Genomic DNA, 23,054 nt, shown 5'->3' on the forward strand with positions numbered 1-23,054 from the left:
GGAAAGCTTCAGTTCATCACTAGGCTTCATCTCACCATCACTACCAAAGACTGAAGGGGAAGTCCGTGAAAAAGCTGGAGTCAGTCTGGCGAGGCCATGATGAGCTGGGAACACTATTTAGCAAAGCCTACCAGCTGCAGGAGAGTGAGTTTTCAAAATAAAAGTTGCTTTCTTCTTCCCTGAGGTTTATGTCTTAACAACGCATCGTGCCTCAGCGCCACCCACTGGAGCCATGTCGCCGTGTGATTGGCAGATTAGACAGTTGCAATTGAACAGGTGTGCCTAATAAAGTGGCCAGCCAGTGCACAGTCAGCGGTGGCCTTTCAGTCAGTTAATGACATCACCAAGGACCACGCACGTTTACACTGTGGTGAGCATGTTTCATTCTGCTTGCAGTGTGCTCATGCAACCTCTGTAGCTTTAACTTCATACTCCAACTGTAACTGACAAACTTTGTTCTAAATATACTAAAATTAAACACGTGAATTACTTCGCATTAATCTGTAGTATTTTTTACTGTTGCTTGCGCTCATCCGTAAGATTTTTTTCCTGCTTGTTTCATCTACCCAGTTTTGTTTTGACCATTACCAAACCTCATTTCTGCTTCCTTTGAACTCTGTAAAAACCTTCATTCTTCACTTTTCTGCACTAATGGAGAAAAGAAAATCTTACGCTTTCTTTTTTGTTAATAAAAACGACAGAAGCAGCAGCTCTACAGCAAATCCTCAGTTTATTTCCTGCACATTTAAAAGCAAATAAAAGAACAAGCTCAGATCTCTGAATTACAGCCCCCATCATTTTAGAAAAACAGAAACATAACAAAAACCTGTCAGCTTGGCTCCTTGTGGACGTGGGAGCCTCAGTGAACAGCTGTCAACTTCCATATCCACAAAAAGCTTTACAGGAAATGACATCTCTGCAGACCAGGAGCCTCATCTGACGCTCAAGCCCTGCAGAATCTGATGCCCCCTAGTGGTACAGTATACAAACCCCACCCCCCTCCCCTTTAATCCCAATCTTCGTCTTGAATAAATTAGCTCGGTAAATTTGCTCTGAAATCAGCATAAGTCTGCCAGTATTTACACCAGTGCTTCAACATTTTTCTGATCTGCACAGGCTGCTTGAGGAGAGAAGCCAGAAGTGAATAAAAACGTACAAACGGAAAAGGTAGAAAACAGGCACACGTGGAGAGGACCCGAACCGTTCAGTTTGTTAGATTCTTATGAGGAGTCTTTACCCGTCATCTTCTGAGCCAGAGCCTGAAAGCGAGCGCAACAGTGCTGATGGGTCCACCTGACGAGACACTCGGGTCTCCACTCGCAGGTCTGACGTAACATCACGATGCAGATATTTCACAGGGCGAGCCGGGAGAACTATAACATCTGATTTCACAAAACCTCATGAGTTGCGTCTCATATGTTAAAATACTCATATGTTAATGAGAGAAAAGAAAGTCGCTTTCATGCATTTTAATGCTTAAGGCTGTAAGTAGATTATTCTTGCTATCGATGAACCTGCTGGATGATGGTTACTCCCCTCAGAGGCTCCCAGAGACCAAGTTAACCTTTGAACTTTAAAGAAGGATAAGCAAAACATTTTCTGTCTAATGAACTTTTTCAGATTCCTAAATGAAAACTGTTCTAAAAACAGGACTTGGACGATTTTTGTTGACAATAACAGACTTTACGCTTCACAGCACAGAAAACTCAGAAGCCTTGTCGAGAAAGAATCATGGCCATAAATTTAAGTGGCATAAATTTCGTGTTTCGCACATTTTCTTTATGATATGGTGAAGAAAAATCATAAGAACTAAATGAGTTTAAAAGGTCATATTTATTGCCAACTAAATCAAATTCATGCAGCCTCTGTGTTTACAGCGTAAATAACATAACATGCTGGATATCAGCTTCTGAGCCAAATGCTGATTGATGGTGATCCGTTCCTGCCTCATCAGAGTTCCATATTGATCCGTTTCTCCGCTTCTGTCTGTCCACCTAACAACTGGCACACTTTCTAACATGATGGAGCTTCGTGTCACCGTTTCCAGCCCATGACGCTCTCCCGGCATCATGGGCTGGAAACTCTGGATTTTAATACAATTGAAAATCTCAAAAAGTAGAAGGACAAGCAAAAAACTCACAAACGGATCAACTTCACGCACAAAGTCAGCCGCACATCGTCTGCAAAAATGATTTGGCTCAGAAGCTCAAAAGTCCAGCACACCACAGAACTGCAGGAGGAGGTTCGTCACTGTGAAACTGAAGCTTTGCATAAATTTGATTTAGTTGCCAAAAAACCCCGTGGAACATGATCATGACTGCTCTTCACTATATCACAGTAAAGTAAAACACGCTGAGGCAGCACACTGTATGAACGTTTGTGTCACAGTGACTGTGATGATGGCGGGCAGCCGGTCACAGCCTCTGTAGCACAAGAAACTCAGCAGCTGCTGGATGTCACGTCGTCCATCTGTCTTATCAGGCAGATAATCAATATCTCCATATTCTCTCTCAATAATTAGCTACCTGCTGAAATACACGGTTAATCAATTATATAAGGAGAAACTAGAGATTAATGCCTGGTGAGTTTCTGGAGATCGACTCGTACCACCTCCTACTGGCCACACTGCATTACTGTTTCTTTTCTGTGCTAAATCAAAACAATATTTCATCATTGTTAGACAAAGATTTGGGCCTTTTCCCCCTAAATATAACATGAGCATTGAAACGTTGGCTCAAAACGTCAGTTACAGTTTAAGAAGGACGGCACTGATAGCTGACCGACGGGATCAGACCACAAAAAAAAAAAAAAAAGCCCTCTGAGTATCTGCAGAAGGGAAACTGAGTGACTGTGACTAAAGGACGAAACACAGAGGGACAGCAGACAGAAGGGAAGCAGATTAAACCTTCAAAATCCCAACAAAACCAAAAATTATGTGCAGACAAAATCAACGAACAGAAAAAAATATACAAAAAAGTCAAAAACAACAAAAAACTGCATCTATTACTGTAGCTCCTCTACACATCAGAGCAGGGCTGCAACTAACCAGTGTTTCTACTCTGAACCAGTAACTTGAAAGAAGAGTCGAATTAGACAAAAATGATCCTGATCGTTTCAGCCCTGCGTCAGTGTGCGAGGCAAACAACACAATCAATACTGTCTCACAATGATAATGTCAGCAGTTGTATTACCAAGGCTTAAAAAAAAATCTGATCTTTGAAGAAAACCCATCAACCTTCAGAGAAAACAATAAACGCCCAACATGCCTGTTAGAGGATGAGCCTTCCCACATCTCTCTCTCTGTGACAGCGTCAGAAAAAGTAATCGTTAAACAAAAGGGGCTGCAGTGTGTGTGTGTGTGTGTGTGTGTGTGTGTGTGTGTTCAACAGTTTTTAAGCTGAGCCAGCCATCGCTGTGCTTGGCACTGGTTAAAGTTCCTCAGCAGAGGGCAGAGTGTGCTCACGGTGGAGCTCTCAGCCCGCCTCCTCCTCTTCCTCCACGGGTGGATGAAATTTTTGTTGAAGTGACGTTTGTCAGCCGTCACTCGTCTGAGCCGGCCGAGCGTTTCTGGTTCCTCTTGCGAGGAGATCTTTTGGGAGATGCTTTGTCTGAAGGAGGAGAAGATGTTAAGAAGGTGAATTTTAATTTTTTTTTTTTAAATGTTTTTTAAAACTACCTCTGAAAACAGAGCGGTGAAGCCACGCGCCTTCAGGTTTTATGTTCTCAGAATCAGGCCAAACATGAGGTCAGAACATGCTTAAAAAAACAAAAAAAAACAAATGTATCTTCCAAAAACATTTCACTAAAGCTTGGCTCTTTCTCACACATGTATTATTTACAGTGGAGACTCCATTAACAGGTTTGAGGTTTTTATTACATCTGACGAGTAAACTAAGGAATTTTGAAAGAATTACGTGATTCCAAAGAAACTGCCTTGAAGTTATTGTTTAAGGTCCAAAGAAAACTTCAAGCAAGCAAAAAAAAAAAAAAGGAAGATGCTCCTGCTCAATTACTTTGTTATTTCTGCTACCATCAGGCAGCGACACTTGGTTTTGACTCTCTTCCTACAAGCAGTGTGTAGGGGGGAAATTACCACACATGTAATGTGCAACTAAAATTATTTTACACCTGCAACTCGACTGACAGAGGACTTGGGTTGACTGCCTTTTGTATAAAAATGATTGAAAGTTGTAACTGAAGACTTTAGAGGATTTTATAACATCTGTAACAGTAATGAAAATATCACAGGTATGACAAAAACAAGCAACGGGATCACTAACGTCTTCACATGTTTTCCAGACACTGGAGGAGTTTGCTGGGTTAAGTAAAAATGAAAGAAGGAAAATCATTTTTATAGCCAACATCCAACCAAGCAGCTGCACCACAACCCTGCTTACTGTGACCATCACTCTAAGAAGACCAACTTTCACACAGAAGGAAGAATGCCAAGAACCAGATGGTCTGATCACAAAACAGGTGAATGTATGCCAATAATGTGACGTGTTGTCAATGGGAAACTAACTGTGTTTAGTTTAACTTTGTGCCGTTTCTCACTAACAGATCAGAACATCTGGAGCACCAGGAGTGGGAGAAGAACACTAAACACTCCAACATCAGGACCAAAGTTTTGTTACAGACACACAAACACACGACATGCAGCAGACCTCACCTCTGCGACTCTGCACTGAAGACGCAGGAAAACATGACAGCAAGGAAAGCAGAGAGAGGAGGAGAAAGAAGGTGAGTGATCCTCGTGCTCAGTCAAGGATTAAGATCATTCTGAAACAGCAGGTGAAGCAGGAAGGAAGAACAGAGCAGCAACAGCAGCAAATATCCTGAACCTGTTCATATAATAAACTCGAAAATGTTTGGGTGCGGAGAGAAACAGCAGCTCTACAGACGCCTGCCAACCTCAAGAGCTGCACAGGAAGCAGAGAGGTTGCAGGGACCCGTAATGAAAGCTAAGATGTTTAACCTGGAGAAATCTATGAACCTAAAAGTAGTCCAACTGCCTAAACTAAGCATGTACTAAGAAATGAAATTAAACACCATCTGTGCAAGCACTGTTTGAAACCTGAAATTTCCTCATTCAATAATCAGGTTGTATTTTAAATATCACTGAAACGTGTGGCTCACTGCAAACACATGATGTCCATGTGGTCCAGTGCTCGTGTGTTACTTTACTCTAAAACAGCCAACATGCTACTGTTCTGCAGAGTCACTTCCATATTTAAATGGTTAAAGCTCGTGTAGTCTTTTGTTTAATTGAAGGAATTAAATGTAATTTTGGTGAATGTTTTCAATGTTACAAAAGATACACCTGCACGCGTGAATCAGCTGATTCTGTGAGGAAGAAAAGCTTAAAAGGTGCTCTGAGAGTGTTCGATGAAGCTGACAACAATCTCATCTGAGACTTGTGGTGTATAAACAGTTGGATTTCTACTGTGTCTGCAGATAATAAAGTACATAAAAAAGAAAGCTTGTGTGCGAGCTGATGAGGTCACAGGATGTGTGTGAGGAGTACGTACTGATCTGGTTCAGTGTTTCTGGGGGGATCCAGCTCAGGTCGACGTCGTTGTGGCTCGAAGTTCCCGTTTCTACCTTTGGAGCTGGACGCCTCCTCTACAAACACAAACACAGAATGAGCTGTCTGCTTTTTTTTTTTTTTGCTAATGACACCAACTCGACCTCATGTAGCTCATGCTTTGTCCAAAAGCTCCAAAGAGTTTAAGTCTGTGACAAACACCTGCAGATCCTGATGTAAAAAACAAACAAAAAAAAAACCCACTAGCTAAACCATCCCCTCAACTACCCATTTCTTTAAAAACAGTTTCATCTGATGGTATCTGCACCTTTCTGGACTCCAGCAGCTGGTGAAGGCCTACAACCACGAGCAGCCCAAGACCTGACAGGAAGACATACATGAAGATCCTGGCAGAGAGAGAGAGAGAGGGTGGGTTTATGGACAAATGCAGGCAAAGGGGGAGGAAAAAAAGCCAGACTGGGTGTATATATATGCATGCTTACGTCTCTCCATCAAGCCCATCCTCCCTCTCAGTGATGGTGACAGTCTGGTTAAACACAGCATCCTGGAAAACGTTTCCCTGTAGGTGGGAAAAGAATGGATGAGAAATGTAAATAAAGAAACAAACGCAATGGTGGAAAATAATGGCTACAGATGACTTTTTCCTACTTATTGTCCCAAACTTCCACACAGAATCTGATTTGTTACATCGCTGACATTAGAAGAGTTTAAACCAGTCATGCTTACACTGCTGTCCTTGTAGTTGAGGTTGATGACGAGTCCGAATGGCCGCCCACCCATTGGCTCTGCAGGGATGAAGGAGTACTCAAAGGTGGCCTGTCTGCTGGGAGGAACCACGGTGCCGAGCTGGAGAGCGGTGAAGTTCTGGATGTAGAACTGGTAATCCTGAAAGGGGAGAACAGGACAAATTTAGAGAGAGATGAAGCTACAGCTATGAATATTTGTTACAGCTCATCTTCTTACCTGTGGGTAACGGAAAGAAGCATCCAGAGACTCTACGATGAAGTTCTCAGACCCTTTGTTAGTGAAGCCAAGAAGGAACTTAACGATGTCGTTGGCTGGGAAGTCTAGAGGAAGGATGACATGAATCAAACGGGGGTTTCAATACAGGAAAATCTAGAAACTGCTGAATGAAAACAAGAGGGCGGATACACAAAGACATTCACCTTCTCCTTTGACAAACAGGATGGTTGTGTCAGCGTTGGGGGAAGCCTTCACCTCTCCAACCAACGCTTCCTCCTCTTCATCTTCTTTTTCTTCCGTCTAGATAAGCACACAGGTTTAGGTAACGGGACGAAGAACAGGTTCACGTTTATCATGGTACAGTAAACAGCGAAAACTTGCATCATCTATGAAAACATTTCTACAGCCAATTTAATCACTTACCAGTTCTGTGTTATCATCATCTTCCACTTCTGCCTCATCATCCTCTTCGTTCACGTCGTCCACCACGTCTTCATCCACAGCCTCAGCCTCCTCATCCTCAGTCAAATCCTGGGCATTTGCCACTGGTCCTGACAGACAGAAAGTATGGGAATTTTTACCAAGCCTATAAACACAATCTTTATTTCACGTAATGGTTCAAAGACCCCGGAGCAGCTACAGAGGTCTGATATTTAAAGCACATCTTCAGTTCACCAATGAGCTCCATGATGGTTGGAAAAATGGATGCAAGCCTAAAATTGACCACAACACAGATATGACTTTGTACTCCATCAATGTTCTTCTGGTACCTAAGACTACATGGTTCTCAAACTTGTTGCACGGTGTGCTTAAGAACAATCCAAGCATAGCCTGGAGAACAGATCCAGACCAAGCTAAACACCGAGCTGCAGCATTCACTACAACCTAAAAACTTGGAAATTACAAAGTCTACTTTTGGTGGTTTAAAGCTTGGGATGATAGATTTTGTTAAGGTAACATCACACAATCTTTCAAAGGTAGATACAAGTAGGGATGGGTACCGGTATCCGGTGCCATGATGGCACCAGTTCTGACATAAACGGTAGTAACCAGACCGAAAAGCAGCGCACATTTCGGTGCTTTTTTTTTTTCCTGAGCTGTGATACACTTTAGATTCTAGCCAATCATTTTACGTTTCCGAGGATAGTAGGCGGGTCCAGGTACGTACGTTCTTTTAGAGCAGAGCTACAGATTAAAAATGCCCAAGGAGGACAGGTCAAATGTATGGCTGTACTTCACAGCAAAATATGCAAACTCAGCAGCCTGCAACAAGTGCTTTAAGGTGATACTGTGATACTGTCAAAGGAGGTAACACCTCAAATCTGATGAAACACCTGGCGACGCATAGCGTTTTTTTTAAAAGCCGAGAAATGCACCGTATTTGATAGCTTGCTGCGAGACCTCACTCCGAGCACATCTACTGCGGGTGGGTTGCCAGTTATCGGACCCGGAGCAACATCCCCAAAAACCCGAAGAATAGAGTCCTGGCCCCTAGCCCTGCCAGTGTAGCAGAAATGATGAGGAGGATGATGGCAGCAGCAGCCGTTCTTCTCTGCGTGAGTAGCTTAATGTTGTTCGTGTATAATTTACGTTGAGTAGGCTAACCACGTTATTACATTAACGCATGTAAGGTGAACTAGCAAACATCATCATAGCTACATGCGGCTGTCTTCTTGTTTGATGGCAGATACTCCCTTCACCCTGGCCAAAAAGGCTAAAATAACCAAAGAAAAAGTGGGAAACAGCTAAACATGAGAGGTTTTTGGACAAAGTTTGTGTTTTTTCCATTGTTTAAGCACTGCTTCCAGCCAAGAGTGATACCATATATGCCCCATAGCTGCAGAAAAGGCTAACATTGTTATCTTTTTACAAAAAAACAGCTGAACATGAGAGGTTTTTGGACAAAGTTTGTGTTCTCCATTCTTTAAGCACCGGTTTGAGCACCGTTTAAGCACCGGCACCGTTTCAAAAGTACCGGTTTGGCACCGGTATCGGATAAAACCTAAACGATACCCATCCCTAGATACAAGCATCAAAGTCTCCATGTTTGTCTCTCTGAAGCCATCCATGTAAATATATTATTAAACAAACAAAAACAGTTCTACATTTTCCAAGACGGCCATCATCTCAGATCTAAGTCAAGTGAAGAAGGCGACTGGACTTCACTTCTCACCCAAGAGCCATCTTTAGTTCTAGAACTAAACGGTAGCGAGTCACATGTATTTAAACCTTACTGGCATTTATGGTCACCACACTGGTTCACTGGTTGTATCAAGCGCAAACTGTAACATCACCAGATCCCAGTCATCGTTTACATGGAACTTGAAGGCACACGGTACTCGCCACAGTTCTCTCCTGAACTGGTCTGCATCAGTGCTGGTGTAAGTGTAGAAGTTTCTGCTGTTTCAACATCTGCTGTAATCAGGGAACCTTTGAACTGTGGTATTGATATACAACTAAAAACTTAGTTTACAAAAACAAAACAAAAAAACAAGCTGATCAAACAGTTTTCTCTTCCACCCAGCTGGCTGCACATGGCACATTACAAAAGTTAAGAGAAGCATGAAAAACTGAAATGATGCCAAAGTGTGGCACATGCCAGCAGTTGTGATGTCAGTTTGGGCTTGCATTGCACAGAGAGATGACAATGGAGAGCATAACCTAGGCTGCACCACACCTTTCGCCCCATGACAGCTGGAACAGTTGTCTGTTGTCAAGTTCAGTGTGGATGGAGCCCGCGCTGAACTGGATAAAGAATTAAGAAAATTGACGAATAACACTAGCATGCAAACATTTTTGAACATTTAACATTCAGTTCTACGTGAAAGAAAATACCTTTGTTCAGCTCATCAGTGCAGTCACACCTTGTCAATTAGGGTGCAGCTATCCACTTGTTTAAATGCTTATCCAAATGAAGGCAGCATACCCCAGCTAACAGAGTCAGACACTGACACACAAGATCATTTTAGAGTCACCCATTTGCCTGACATGCATCTATTTGGGCTGCAGACTTCTCCATCCAGGATGCTCCAACTCAGAACCTTCTTGCTGTTTTGCAACCATGATAACCAATGCACCACCATGCTGCCTAGGTTTATGACTCATGACAGCGACCCAATAACACAGTCAGGTTAGTCCCACTACTTCCGCTCACTTTGTCTGCATATACACAAGGCCAGGGATTAACCAACACATTAAAATGAAACTTATTACAACATTATTAACCGTGATAATAATGATATGCATAATATCCACACAATACCAAGTTCTTGGTTAGACTTTATGATTACAAATATCAATACCCTAATATAAAATCGCTATTGTTAAACTCTCTAAAAGCGTATCCCCACAGCCGCGTGATGTAAAAACAGTGTTGCTTAAAAGAAATAGGAAGCCAACACATCCGTTTCGTCATGTAAACGCCGAACTAACCCACAGCTTACAATCACAGCCAACAGGATACAATCCAGATAACTTAATCGGCTTCAAACACCCGTTCAGCTGCACAGTGTGCAGACCAATTGAGTAAATAAGCCATACTCTTACAGACTTAATTATCTACTTACATTAATTAAGCGGGCATTTGAAGTAACAGTCGCTCTGTGATTCAGTTCTGTGGGGTTAAGCTAAGTAAGCTAGCGTAGCAACAAAAGTAACTTTACACAGTTTTTCAGCAACTTTCACAAGTTTTGTTGATTACATCATATTATGTGTGGCAACTCCGAGGCTCCGTTTACACAGAGAGGAAATAAAGGAGCTGAAATAAAGCAGCACGTTAACTGAGCCTCTTAGCTTCCCTGCTAACAGTAAGGACACGTCAGTCTAACCAGGCGTTTAAAGTACCTTGACGTGAGCTACCTTACACTAAATTACACGAAACAACAAGAGGCATTTGCGAAAACGAAATCCACCGTGGAGCTATCCCTCTAATTGCCCCACATTTACGATGAATCCCTTCATTTTTATATACACGCTTCACTTCAACCAGCACGCTTAATGGAGAGCGGCCTTCCCCTTTCCCCACAGCAGCTACTTAGCTCGACAGCTAACACTTCTTTTTCCCATAAATCGCTGCGCTTTTCTTCGTATCTTTACGAACAGACTTACCTTTGATAAGAAGAGTCGCCGGAAAGGCTAACAACACCAGTAGCAGAAGTTTCGGCAGAAATTTCATCATTTTGAAGTCGAAATCAGTGCGTTCTCATTCAGCGTCGGTCAGACAGTCAGGCTGTCTATGAGCGTCGCTGTACTGCTTCCGTTACTCTAACTATGACGCATGCGCAGAAGTCACGGTGGAGTTTGTGGTGTGGCGTCAGCCCCCTTTCAGGTCGCAGTTGTGTTGGTATAAAAATGGTTAGACACGGTTGAGATTGTTAAGAATAATATAACTTTTACAGAGAACAGCTGACCTGAGTTCTGGACTTTCTGCTCAAGTTGGGGAAGTTTAGGAAGCACGAATGGAAAGGACACAAAACCGGAAGTGAACACTGCCGAGAAAAAAACAGAATAAAAACTAACTTTAATTGATCAAGTGCTGAAAGAATGACCTTTCTTCATAACTTACATTTCATATTTAATTCTAAGAATGAATAATAGTGCTGTTTCTTGTTGCAGATATAAACAAACTGGGAGTTTCTACGAAATGTCAGAATAAATTAGCAGATGCAGCTAGAACGAAAACTTGTTTCTGATGCTTTAAAATGAATGTCTAATCTTTTTAAACTGTTTTCTATTAATAATACCAATTCTTTATTTAAAAGGGACAATGCAGTTTAACGTAGTCTAAGTATAAAACTGATGTTCTGCGCATATTGCTAATTTCCAACTATTATTATCATTATTATTATTATTATTGTTGTTGTTGTTGTTGTTGTTGCTATTGTAGCCACAAATTGCGTTCAAACACGTACAATTCAGTCACGTACACATCCAAATCACAATATGCAATATATACAAATGTTTTTTTCTTTGTTTTTTCTGTCAGTGCGCACTTTTCTCCTGTTGTATGTTCAGCGTTATGTTCCACAATAGATATGGGAAAAAGAATGATAAAAGTAAAGAAAATATTTTTTCTTTATGAATTAGCTATATTATTTAAAAAAATAACTGTTAATTATTTTTATTCATCATATTTTTAATGGCAAACTCTTAATCTGACTGTTTATAAGATTTATTACGTTTTAATGTAAATAATTTTATTTTTATTACGATTTATTTGAAAGTCCTTGTCACTGCATGTTGTTTTGCTACTTTAGACTTTCCTCTGTTTTATTATCAGACTGTCAGTCATCTGTGCAGCACTTTGAACTTCACTAACCAGGATGAAAGGTGCTGAACAGTTAGTAAGTAAAATTTTGTTTTATTTATTTCTAGATAAAAGATCACAAAGTGCTTCACACAGAGATAAAGTATAAAACAAAAACAGATAAAAGTTAAAAAACAAAAACAATACCACTACTAATACACTGTATGTATGTATATTCTGTAACCATTTCAAAATTTCCACATCATCTCCTGGTACTTTAACCAGAAGTGAAACTCTTGACGTCAAGATTTATTTATTTTGATTTTTTTTAAGAGTGTCCTTGCATTCAACTACCTCACACATTCAATGGCAAGATAAACCAGAGCTCTTGGAAAAAGGCTGCAGAGGCACGCTGTCAGGGTTTCTGGATCTTTGACCTCGTGTTTTGAGTTTTGTGGTTTTCACAATTTATTGTTGGGTTTATTAGGTAGCTTACATTCAAGTGTTATGTTATTTAGTCTTTTGGGTATAGCATTTCCAGTGCTTCTGACTTAGGTATTTATGTTTCTTAGCTCCTTGTTTGATGTCTCCTAGTCTCGTTTCTGTGCATCTTCTCACCCTTTTTTTCTTGTGTTCTGTTACTTCCTGTCTTACTTTCCTTCATGTCACATGCTTTAAGCTCTGTGTCCCCTTGTATAGTTAGATTCTGCTCACCTGTGCTTCTTTTCCCCAGGTCCTCTGTCACTAATGACCTTATGTGTGTATTTAAACCCTCAGTTTGCTTCTTTGTCATGGTTTTCAAACATGCTGTATGTCCTAGTGTTTCACACCTTTGATGGCTCAGCTTTATGCTGTATTTGCTGCACTTGTGTCCACATATTTAAAGTAATTATTCGGCTGAGCTGATGTCTTATTTTATTTATTCTTGCTCCCCCCCCCCGATTAGATGTAACACATCTAATACATTTTAAAAATCATCATTGCACATTTTCAGAAATATTTTTGTCCCATGAAAGGTGATGTGACACAACAACTAAATATCTACCTTTGGCATCAGTAAACGTCTCACTTTCAGAGATGCATTAACAGGATCTGAGTCATATTTCTAAATAAGATGAACTTTTCTGTTGATTGTTTATTTGTTTTTTATTTCTCCCATATGGAACACACTGCAATTATCACATGGCAAAACAGGCCGAGATTGAATGATCCATAATTTCAAATAATATGTAAATAAATTTAGTAAAATCTGTGATGATATACTGAGTAAATAAGAAAAAAAAACTGTGACATTAGAAGCAAAAAAATCATCAAAGCATGAACCAAAAACAAAAGAAACAGCGTCTCTTCAAAACTTAACACAATCAACACATGAATATTCAGTAAATTATATTCTATTGCATCTATTTTTATGAAATAAAACATACAAAATGCAAAAATGGTTTCCAGCTAGAATGACAAATCATGGCTGAGTGAAGATTTATTCAGTACATGACCGGGATGCAATCCACACAGCAAGACAAGAAACCCCAAAAACACGACTTACTGGATACACACAAGAGTAAAATATAACTTTCCCAAACGTGGACAGGAGCCCGTGTATCAAAATAGTCTGCAACGTCCAGAAATCTCCAGTCCGACGTACTTAAACAGTCTCTTCAGATTTCAGTAAATATAAACTTTTACTGTGTGCAGAGATATTCAGACAGCATGACACGAGAAACAGAAAGACACAGTGTGTTAGTTAAGTCCTTTACAAACACAGAGGTTACTGCTGCTGTTTAAAACCGATGATCTGTCGGTGGTTTGTCGACAGGTTACTGTACATCAGAAGTCAAAAACAAAACCACACTCACCTGAACATGAATTAAACCCGGGATAAATAAATGCTCAAACTCGAGAGGTTTCTAAACCTTGTTCCTGTTCGCCTGCCTCACTCCTTCCTTTTGGTTGCATCACTGCTAAGAAAAAAGTATTTTCTGACTTTTCATTCTTTCCTTTTCATTCTCGGGCTCACGTCTAAAGAGAAGACAGATCTAATTATTTTCATTCCGTGCTCCTCTTCTTCTTTTTCTGCATCCTTTCAAATGAAAGTCTGCTGACAATCTGTCGTTTTCTTAATGCCAACAAAACCCATAAAAAGACCAAAAACCATCAGTGTCTCAATGCATCTCTCTGTGCTTTCTGGATTCCCTTCAGATCACATAAACGTGTCAGCATGTGACCATATTTGTTTCATTAGTGGCATCGATGGCTGACAGAGCTGTATTTGGGCTCGTCCAGGTAACTTTGGTTTAATCCTGGCTTTTCAGAACCACAGACCTGCTCTGGAGCAGGTCGTGTTCGACATTAGAGATCAAGAGATATCTGGAATGTGGAAAATAGTGTCAGGGAGGTCCTGGGAGGTCCCTCAGACCTCAGTGCGCAGATAGTAGGGGGTCTGTTTCATGGGTGTCTCTCCCTGATGAGCACCTGCTGACTGTAAGAGGTCTTACAGCACTTATTCTTCTATGCATCTTAATAATGGTCTTAAAACAGGACAACTCGTTGTACTTGTTGACATCATATCAAATTTGCATTATGCCAACATTTGAATTCAGTTTTCATTTGTATTCTTTATTCTGGTGGTGCCAGAGTGAAGCAGTTAAAAAGATCCCCAGTTCAACTCCAGCCACAGACACAAAACCAGGAAAACCCTCCAAACAAACCCGCTACCTGCTGTGGGGACCCTTCTGAATAAGGGGGAAGCTGTAGGCAGCATTTTCCTTTTATTTTAAAGAATAAAAACTAAAACTGTCTTTCTCACATCTGAACACGAATTTAATAAGAACAGGAAATCCATGAGATCCACTCTGTAGTGAGTGAGTTTGATCAGAGCACAGCGACACCACGTTTGATGAGAGGAAATTTGGTTGAGGGTGGAGAAACCTGCCGATGGAGCAGCCACTGTTGGTTTTGTTATTTCCTGCTGGACTTTTTTATTGATCTGTTTTTGTTCATCTGGGATTTTGTCTTGTGAGGGTGGAATAATCCACTTAATCTTTTTTTGGTTTGTTCTGTTATTTAAGGTCTTTTAAACTTAAAACATTTTGGAAAAAAATGCAAATTAAAAATGCAAAATGTATAAACTGTATAACGGAAACATTTCATAGTAGGTAAAAGTCACAAATGTAATCTGAATATTTAAAAAAATGACCCAAGTAAGAACTTTTCTCAGATTTGGTTGCCTTTATGTTTAAGGAGCATCTCCCCTGCAGCGTGTCGATGTGAGCTGACTGCAGTGCCTGTTAGGAATATTTGCCAAGCAGTGACTTATATCATGAGTTATGAGTCTAATTAGCAGTTTTCAACAATGAACAAGAACTTTGATTCGGCTTATCATATGTTCATTTGAAGTATGAAACATTTATGAGTCTTTTATGTGGATGTAGTGAGATTACAGTGAATTTGTTGTGGATTAATCAACATGTGGAGCTGAAACGAGGTTTTGTGGTCTTTTCCTGGGCGTTGTTGGCAGTATTAAAAACACAGACCACACCCAGAGCTGCAGTTTAGGAGTCTTGTCTGAATTCCTGTTGTATTATAAATTAGATTAATCCTGCTCATTCCTTCTTCATTTCCACTTTTAGTTTGTCACAGGTGATTAAAAAGTTACACTTTACTTGTTTCTAGTCTCTCTCACCGCTTTTCTTCATGCATCTTTCTGTCGTTCGCTCCTCTACTTCTATATTCTCATAAAACATGACAGCATGCTAGATTTATCCCTCCATCTGCTTTTTTCTCTTTATCCACCGCTCATCAAAAGAAAATTCCCCTTCAGGTCAATTATTACCTGATATCACCGGCTCATGATGTTCAGTGCATTGCAGCGCTTAGTGTAAAATTACAAAGGTTTATCTATCTTTTATCTATCTATTAATTTGTTTTTACACCAGACAGTTCTGCCCAATAGATTCTTAAACTTTTAATGCCTAAATTAAAAAAGATATATTTCAGTGCCACCTAAAGAAGAACCATGAAGCTGCTTGTGGTTCATTTCCAGCTCAGATCCCAAACCTTTCCTTCTGCGCACTTTCACTCTGTTTCAGACCATATACAGTAACTTTGAGACGTGACCAGAGCCTCGAGGTTACTACTGATGCTGATTCTGCAGCTGCTTTCGGACTGACATGGATGAAACTCCAGGAGTTTACAGATTTGAGTTCAATGTAATTATTTAAGAGCTGTGTCAAAAAAGTGAAATTGATTTCCACGACTTTGCACATATTTCTGGACAGTGCTTCATTATATTTTGTGTAGATTTTTTGTAAATTTCTTTTTTTTTTACACAAATGCTAATTTTACATAACAAGAAGAATAATTTTGGAGATACTGTAGAAAAGGCCTGAATGGAGCTGAAGTAGATGTATTTTCCAATAAGCGATGGACCTGATAGACGTATCTGATCAGTGCAATTCTGTGTCCATCAGATACAGGAAAGGCCTTCCCCAAGCATTCAGACAGCCCTCTTTAATCATAGCCCACCCTGCTCTGCTGCACTGCATCCTGGTCAGTTTCCTTCACCTTTAAGTGCAGAAACTGCTCTTTGATTGGCTGTTGAGCAAAGAAGCTGCAGCTTTGTAATCCATCACGTCTAATTAAAACCCATTAAACTTATTTTTTAAACATAATTTCCTGTTTTTAAAATTGACCAGAACAGCTTAACAATCTATCACCTGTCCTTCCCGTTTCCCATAACACTGAAAATATAAATGAGCCCTGAAATGCAAAGAACATCACCAGCTGCTTTTATAACGCTGAAGGTGGATGTAACTGTGAATTTCAGCCCCGTCTCCCTTCATCTTCTCCGTTCTCTCTCACAAACTCGTCTTCCTCTCCGCTTTAGTTGCAACACTCCACGTAGTTTGCCGGCAGCATGCCGGACTTGCCGGTTCTCTGCACGGTGCCGTACATCCAGCCCTCGTCGATGGGCTGAGCGTTGATGATGACGTCGCCGTCCCTGAATGAGACCTCATCGTGATCTTGAGCCGCGTAGTCATACAGCGCACGGTAAACACGCTGCAAAAAGACCGAGACACAGATTTCAGGGTTTCAGGGATTTTGTTCTCAGGGGAAAAAAAACTAGACCAAAAAAACTTTGTTGCAGAAGAGTGTACCATGGTGCCTGAGTGTGGAGGAGAGGTGACAGATCTGACAGATGACATGCTGGTCTGATGCATGTAGCCGTGATACTGCTGCTGCTGCTGCATCTGGACGCCCTGATGGTACGCTCCAGGGAGCACAGGAGCTGGGTGAGAGACACAGAAACACAGAGAGAGAGAGAGGCGTGAGAGCAAATAAGTTGAAAACTCTGTTCTGCTTCTGCTTTCTTGGAAAAGTTTGCCTCTGTTAACAATAAAAACCCCACAGTGACCTTCATGCACAATCCTGCGAGGAGACAGTGAGTTAGTTTTATCTGTGGATCAGAGACGGGAAACATAAGTCGGCCCATGCGTTCACCCTGCTGTGAGGAGGAAACAAAACCGAGGAGGAAAGATACCCGGAGTTTCAGCGCTGCTGCGGTCCCAGAGGTCAGAGGTCAGCGAGCTAACAGACTGAGCCTGGCTGTGGGTGAGCGACTGCTGGGAGTGCTGCCTGCTCAGCCTGCGGTCAGCTCGCTCTAACAGCCGGCCACCACCGGAGGGCAGCGCAGGACAGAAGTAACAACAGAGGAAAAACAAAGAAAACATCTCTAATAAGAACAAACACAGTAGGTAACAGTATGAGCATATCAGCTATTTCAAATTATAACTTATGGTTCTGTTAGTTTTCTTTTTTTGCTATTTTTAATTCAGTTTAGTTTCAGTTAGTTTCCAGAGGGGGGGGGGTTACTTATTTCAGCATACAGTGTCAACACTCTGTCACATATGATTCTAGTAATAAAACACTACATGCAAAAAATGTTTCCTTATGTTTGTTGCGCGGACCAAATTTCACCCAAATGATATTTTAATTTGGTTTCATACGCACACATTATTTTTCCATTTAGCTGCTTTTTAGACATGTTTTTATTTCACTAAACTGAAATGTTTTAACGCTCATTTTGGGTGTTAGTTGCATTTCCATCAACTATATTTACTTGGATTTTATCAACGGCAAAGCTTCAGTCAGGATGTTGGCTAACAGGATCAAAGTGCTGGTACTAACTATAACCAGACTCTTGCTTAAATGTATTTTTTGTTTAAACTCTGGAAAGCTTGAGTTGAAGGCAGCTGGACTTATTTTTAGGTGCTTCTGTCAGGGAGATGGATCTGGGTGGCTGTGGCTACAATGTAGCTGCCATCACCAGTGTTTGAATGGGTGGATGACTGCATGTGTAAAGCGCTATACAAATACAGGCCATTTACCATTTTAAATAATTTTGTGTTGCTGAAGATGACTTCAAACTAATTTAATGTAATGTTTAGGTCTTCAGGCTACTAAAAATTATGGTAAATGGAATGATATTGATATATATATATATATATATATATATATATATATATATATATATATATATATATATATACACACACATATTATATTGAGTACTACAAAGGCTGAATGCGCCATCTTGTGGTTCAGACTGGTATTACACAAGAGCATATTTCCAGCTAATATCTCTAAATCTTGGACTTACAGTGTGACTGTTGACAGTTTTAGTATTTTATTTTTTTTATTTTAACGTCACAAACAAAGACATCTAAAAAAGGACCTTTATGATAATAAGGATTTTTTTTTTAAGTAAAAGCAGAACTTTCAACTTTATCAATGCAAGAGTGTGAACTGAGGATCAAACTTGCACACAGCAGGCTGGAAAATAATTTGTGAACATGTTTATTAGTGTGTAAAAGGGTAATGTGACTTTAAAAATCATTTATAGTAAAACCAGGGTCATGAGGGGTCATGAGAGATGTATGCAAATATGCAAAATATTTTAGTTTGAAAACATTTCTTGAGGATCCAGAGCTACCAGACATCCTGCGGAGGCTTTTGGACTGAATGTTGTCCTCAAGAGGGTCAAAGTCAAAGATGGAGCCTGGGTCTGCCCTCCACACCTTCAGGTCTTCAGACAGGAGGGAACAAGATTTGGACAGAAGCAGTGACTGAAACAATCCAACATTATTAAGTTGATAAATATTCCATGACTTCATTTGAACTGACGTTTCTCTGACTTTGTTCTTGACCTTAACAGATATAAACTCAGAGGGCTGAAGTAAAAAAAAAAAAAAAAGTCCAAATCACAGCTCATCTGTTCACTTAAAAAACAAACTATGAAAAGAAAGTAACAAAGCGGAAAGTGGTTCCACTTTACGATAAAATAATACTTAAACCAGACTCAGCACGTCAACCACCTGGTCCAGACCTAAACCTTGCTGTCATTTCAGGGGTCTTTGGCTTCATCTGGAGGCTTTTATTGTGAAACACTATATGAATAACACATAACAGAAACTACAGGAGACAAAAGTTATTGATGAAGCATCACAGTCTTTGTAGGTCCGAAGTTCACAGTTAGAGCTAAGAAGAATAAAGAATTCAACAACTAAACAACATCAGATGATTGTGTCATGTGACTCTGCTGGCCAATCCCTTTCTTGGTGCAATACCACACAGCAGCCAGCAGACACACCAACCGCTGAATCCTTAACACACACAGGCTCTTTCACTAACCTACGATGATGCCTCCTGGTCGTCTGTCCATCTCTGTCACCTGGTGGTGCATGCCTTTGTTGTAGCCCGCCTCTCCCATCATCTGATTGGCTCTCTGGTAGCGCTCCATGCTGGGATCGTCCAACCCCGGCGTGAACCCTCGACCGCGCGCCCGCTCAAAGTCCTCGTGGTACTTTGCCTGTGAAGAGCAGAGGAGTCAGTATCAGTGACTGAGACACAGTTTAAACACAGTGTAGTGTTAGACAGCACAACACACACACAACACACACACACACACACACAGGTCAGGATGCATGTAGTCAGTGAGCAAATAAACAAACACACACAGGGAGTTTTTTTTAAATCTTTATTTGTTAACACACACCACACTCATTAAGGTCACTTGCAAACACACACACCCACACACACACACACACACACACACACACTGCTCTGTCCTCCGTGCTGTCAGCTTGTTGGTGTTTGTTAGTATCCGTGCTGCGGTCCCACGCTTGGTGCCACATCACTCATCCCTTGTGTTAGCTCCTCCCACTGCACAGGTGGGAACCACAGCAACCAGGCTGCTACCATCGAGACCGAGTCCTGTGTCTTCCTGACACGTCTGTACTCAGGTGTGTCCAGCTCATTGCAGCTCCGCCCCCTCACCTCCTGCAGCCCGCGCTGGTACTTCACCTATTTAACACACACACACACACACACACAAACGTACATTACAGATACAGATAATACCCTGAGAGGTTACTTGTGTGTGTGTGCGTATCTGAGTTTGTTGCAGATTTATGTTTCAGAACCTTCAGAGTAAAATTCCTCTCTACTTCACTCCCTGCACACTTTGGCCCGGTCATCACTTCTGCTCTTCTTTCTTTCATCAGCTGTCCTCTGATTGAAGTGCGTCCTATCAAAAACTTCTGACCTCAGCGAGCAGTTGAGGAGACAATTTGAGTGTGGAGGTGGTAAATAAAACGTTTGTGTGATTCAGATCGATCACTAACACACCGTCTGCTTCCTTCCCACTACAACCAGGACGCTTCAGATAATCTACACTTTGGAGGAACTGACTGAGGGTTTGTTTTGGTTTGTGTGTGTGTGTGTGTGTGTGTGTGTGTGTGTGTGTGTGTGTGTGTGTGTGTGTCTTGCCGAGCTGATGTTCTCCTGGTTTTGCTTGACTCTCTCCAGCTCTGGAGTCACTCCGATGCTGGTGGCCTTCACTGCACTCTGCTTGTATTTGACCTGGTGGCAAAATCAGAAATGTCAGGTCAGGTGTCATCAGGTTAGCCAGATCAGGTGGTGCTAAATTATTACTGTTAGCTGCTTATTTAACTCAAGCAGTGGACAAGCTGTCAGTATCCAACCAGCACTGACTCCAACATGTAGTTAGTGTGTTTGAGACACTCTCTGAATGTATGATTGTTCTGTTTTATTAGCCGACTCGCTCACACTCTGGCTTCCTGCTCCACCACTTCCCCAGAGCCACACTCGGTCCTCACACTCCTCATCCCCACATCATGACCGTGTAAACAAACCTCACGACTCGCTGACTGCTGCCCTGTTCACTTTGTGAGGCCGCTGTCTGCGTACTCACTGAGCTGATGTTCTCCTGGTTACGTCGGACTCGCTCCATCTCAGGTGTGTCCATGACTGCGGTGCCACAACCCACCTCCTCCCTGTACCGGACCTGAACAGAGCTGGAGGTGAGTCATCTGCTGCTATAAAGGCTGCTTGTTGGTGGCGGTTACTTAAACTCCACTCCCACTCAAAAACACACTTTACTTCAGTGTTCTGAAGATTGATTCTCTGAGCTTAACATTCACTCATATAAAAAAAGCAAACTGTTTTTCTGAAGCCCGGTGTAAAGAAGTTTGTTGATTCCAACCGTAAACGTACGTCACTGATCTTCTTGGCGTTCTCTCTGGCGAGGACGATCTCTGGCGTCTCTGTGACCGATGACGTCAGGTTTCTCATCATCTTTGAGTCCCAGCTGTATCGCAGCTAAAAGGAAAGAAAACGCTGCTGTAACAAGTGTGTTAATAACACTTTAGAGTTATGTCGTATAACCTTTTAGACATATCACCGCCTGTGACTGCTGACTACAATGACCCTGCAAAACAATGACCAACCTGACTGATCCAGAAAACTTTGCTAATAAACTTCATCCCAGTCCTGAAAATGAAGAATTGTTTTATCTCTGAAATAGCAGCATTACAATCAATGTAGACTGAAAATGCAATGTCTGTTCCTACGTTTGCACACTTTGTTCTTGGTGTTTGTGGCAGTAGTGTAAGATTTTTATAGAAAAATACCGAATAAGAGACTTTACTGTGTACGTGGCCAAAGCCTGCAGTCTGGGATCTAAATATTTGTGCTTATGGCTCATGAACTTTCATTTTTAGAGAATAACATGTGCTCACCAAGTCATCATTACTAAAATGAGAAGAAAACGTTATTATGAACAACAATAAAAATAATAAAAAGTAGATTAAAAATGACAACAATCTTGTGCATTTACTACACTGTTTCATTGTTCTGAAGCTACATAAAAATCACAGGAACTAAAACTTCAAAGCTTTTAACCGATCATAATTAAGAGGAATACAATGAACAGATGGTGGGGACACCGAGCACTCACAGAGCTGATGTGTCTCTGGTTGGCTTTGACCCTCTCCATCTCAGGGGTTTCAGAAACCAGACTGTAGCGTCCCTTCAGTCGCTCCGCCTCGTCTTTATACTTCTTCTACAGAGAGGGGGGCGGGGGAGGTGGGGGTGGGGGGTTTTAGATTTGAGGGATGAACTTGTCGTTTCACTTAAAGCATCTTGTTTTAACACACAGACCTGGCTGTAGACGTCTTTGAGGTAGGAGGCGTGCAGCAGCTCAGGAGTGTCTGTAACCGACCCGTATGAGTGTTCTCTGAGCTGCTCCGTCTGCTTGTACGACTTCTGCATCAGGCAGACAGAAACCATCAGCTCAATGTTCGCAGGCTGCATGTTTTATAAAAATAAGATGTCCGAGAAAGAGCTTCCATTTAGTTCTCCTTTAATCCAGTGACACAAACCTGGCTCTGGATCTGTGAGGCTCTCTTGGCTCTTTGCATCTCCAGCACATCAGCACTCAGCTCCATGCCTTTCCCCACAATCTCCCTCTCCAGATCTTTGCGGTACTCCTTCTGTGAACACCACAGTTGGAACTCCAGTTCAGATCAGGCCACTTACACCTTTCAGAAATCTGTGTGTGCGTTTAGTTTACCTGGTTCAGTATCTGATTGGCTTTTCTGACCCTCAGCAGCTCAGGTGTCTCTTCAAGACCAACACCAGATAAGCCCCGCCCCTTCACCTCCTGCTCCAGGTCCCTCTTGTACTCTTTCTGCAAGGTAAGAGCGAAAAAAAGCAAAAACAGGGAAACTAAAAATGAAAACGTAAATGATTTTTTAAAATGTAATGCTTGATTGATTAAAGCCAAATGTTTGTTCTTTTTCTTTGTGAAGTGCTTCATTTCACATAAATAGGTTAAAAATGTGTTGATTTCTTTGCTTCTCTCCTTAGAATCTGCCAAATATTGTTTAAATAAGCAAAATAGTCGATACATTTAGCTCCTCCTCTTATTAAAACTCTTTAAAA

At 41.2% G+C, this 23,054-nt stretch overlaps 2 protein-coding genes across 6 annotated transcripts in view; both read right to left on the bottom strand.

The window, feature by feature from the left end:
• Positions 1-711: 711 nt before the first annotated feature.
• On the bottom strand, positions 712-10,779 carry ssr1 (signal sequence receptor, alpha). 2 transcript variants are annotated; one of them, XM_084940172.1, is made up of 10 exons: positions 10,616-10,779; positions 6,932-7,059; positions 6,712-6,808; positions 6,509-6,612; positions 6,272-6,430; positions 6,028-6,104; positions 5,853-5,931; positions 5,529-5,622; positions 4,670-4,684; positions 712-3,608 (listed from the first exon to the last, which is right to left on the bottom strand). In XM_084940172.1, exons 1-10 carry the CDS (start codon positions 10,683-10,685, stop codon positions 3,541-3,543), a joined length of 891 nt encoding a protein of 296 aa, XP_084796298.1. In that variant the 5' UTR covers positions 10,686-10,779; the 3' UTR covers positions 712-3,540. The 2 variants fall into 2 exon arrangements, with proteins under 2 accessions (XP_084796298.1, XP_084796299.1); XM_084940173.1 differs by lacking the exon at positions 4,670-4,684.
• Positions 10,780-12,855: 2,076 nt separating this feature from the next.
• The window catches only part of LOC146380773 (uncharacterized), a 67,007-nt gene continuing 56,808 nt past the window's right edge, over positions 12,856-23,054 (bottom strand). For 3 of the 4 annotated variants that reach the window (XM_084939973.1, XM_084939972.1, XM_084939974.1), the window contains 9 exons: positions 22,684-22,800; positions 22,493-22,603; positions 22,272-22,376; positions 22,069-22,173; positions 21,327-21,431; positions 21,025-21,117; positions 20,580-20,672; positions 19,869-20,114; positions 19,531-19,620 (listed from right to left, as the gene is read on the bottom strand). In XM_084939973.1, coding sequence (XP_084796099.1) covers positions 19,908-20,114; positions 20,580-20,672; positions 21,025-21,117; positions 21,327-21,431; positions 22,069-22,173; positions 22,272-22,376; positions 22,493-22,603; positions 22,684-22,800 — 936 coding nt within the window. In that variant the 3' untranslated portion in view covers positions 19,531-19,620; positions 19,869-19,907. Of the gene's footprint in view, positions 16,812-16,909; positions 17,041-17,292; positions 17,413-18,744; positions 18,838-19,442; positions 19,621-19,868; positions 20,115-20,579; positions 20,673-21,024; positions 21,118-21,326; positions 21,432-22,068; positions 22,174-22,271; positions 22,377-22,492; positions 22,604-22,683; positions 22,801-23,054 lie in introns of those variants that run through there. The other variant, XM_084939975.1, reaches the window with a different exon arrangement.

Source organism: Perissodus microlepis, chromosome 9 (genome assembly GCF_051167445.1).
Source record: "Perissodus microlepis isolate ML-2025 ecotype Zambia chromosome 9, ASM5116744v1, whole genome shotgun sequence".
NCBI lineage: Eukaryota > Metazoa > Chordata > Actinopteri > Cichliformes > Cichlidae > Perissodus > Perissodus microlepis.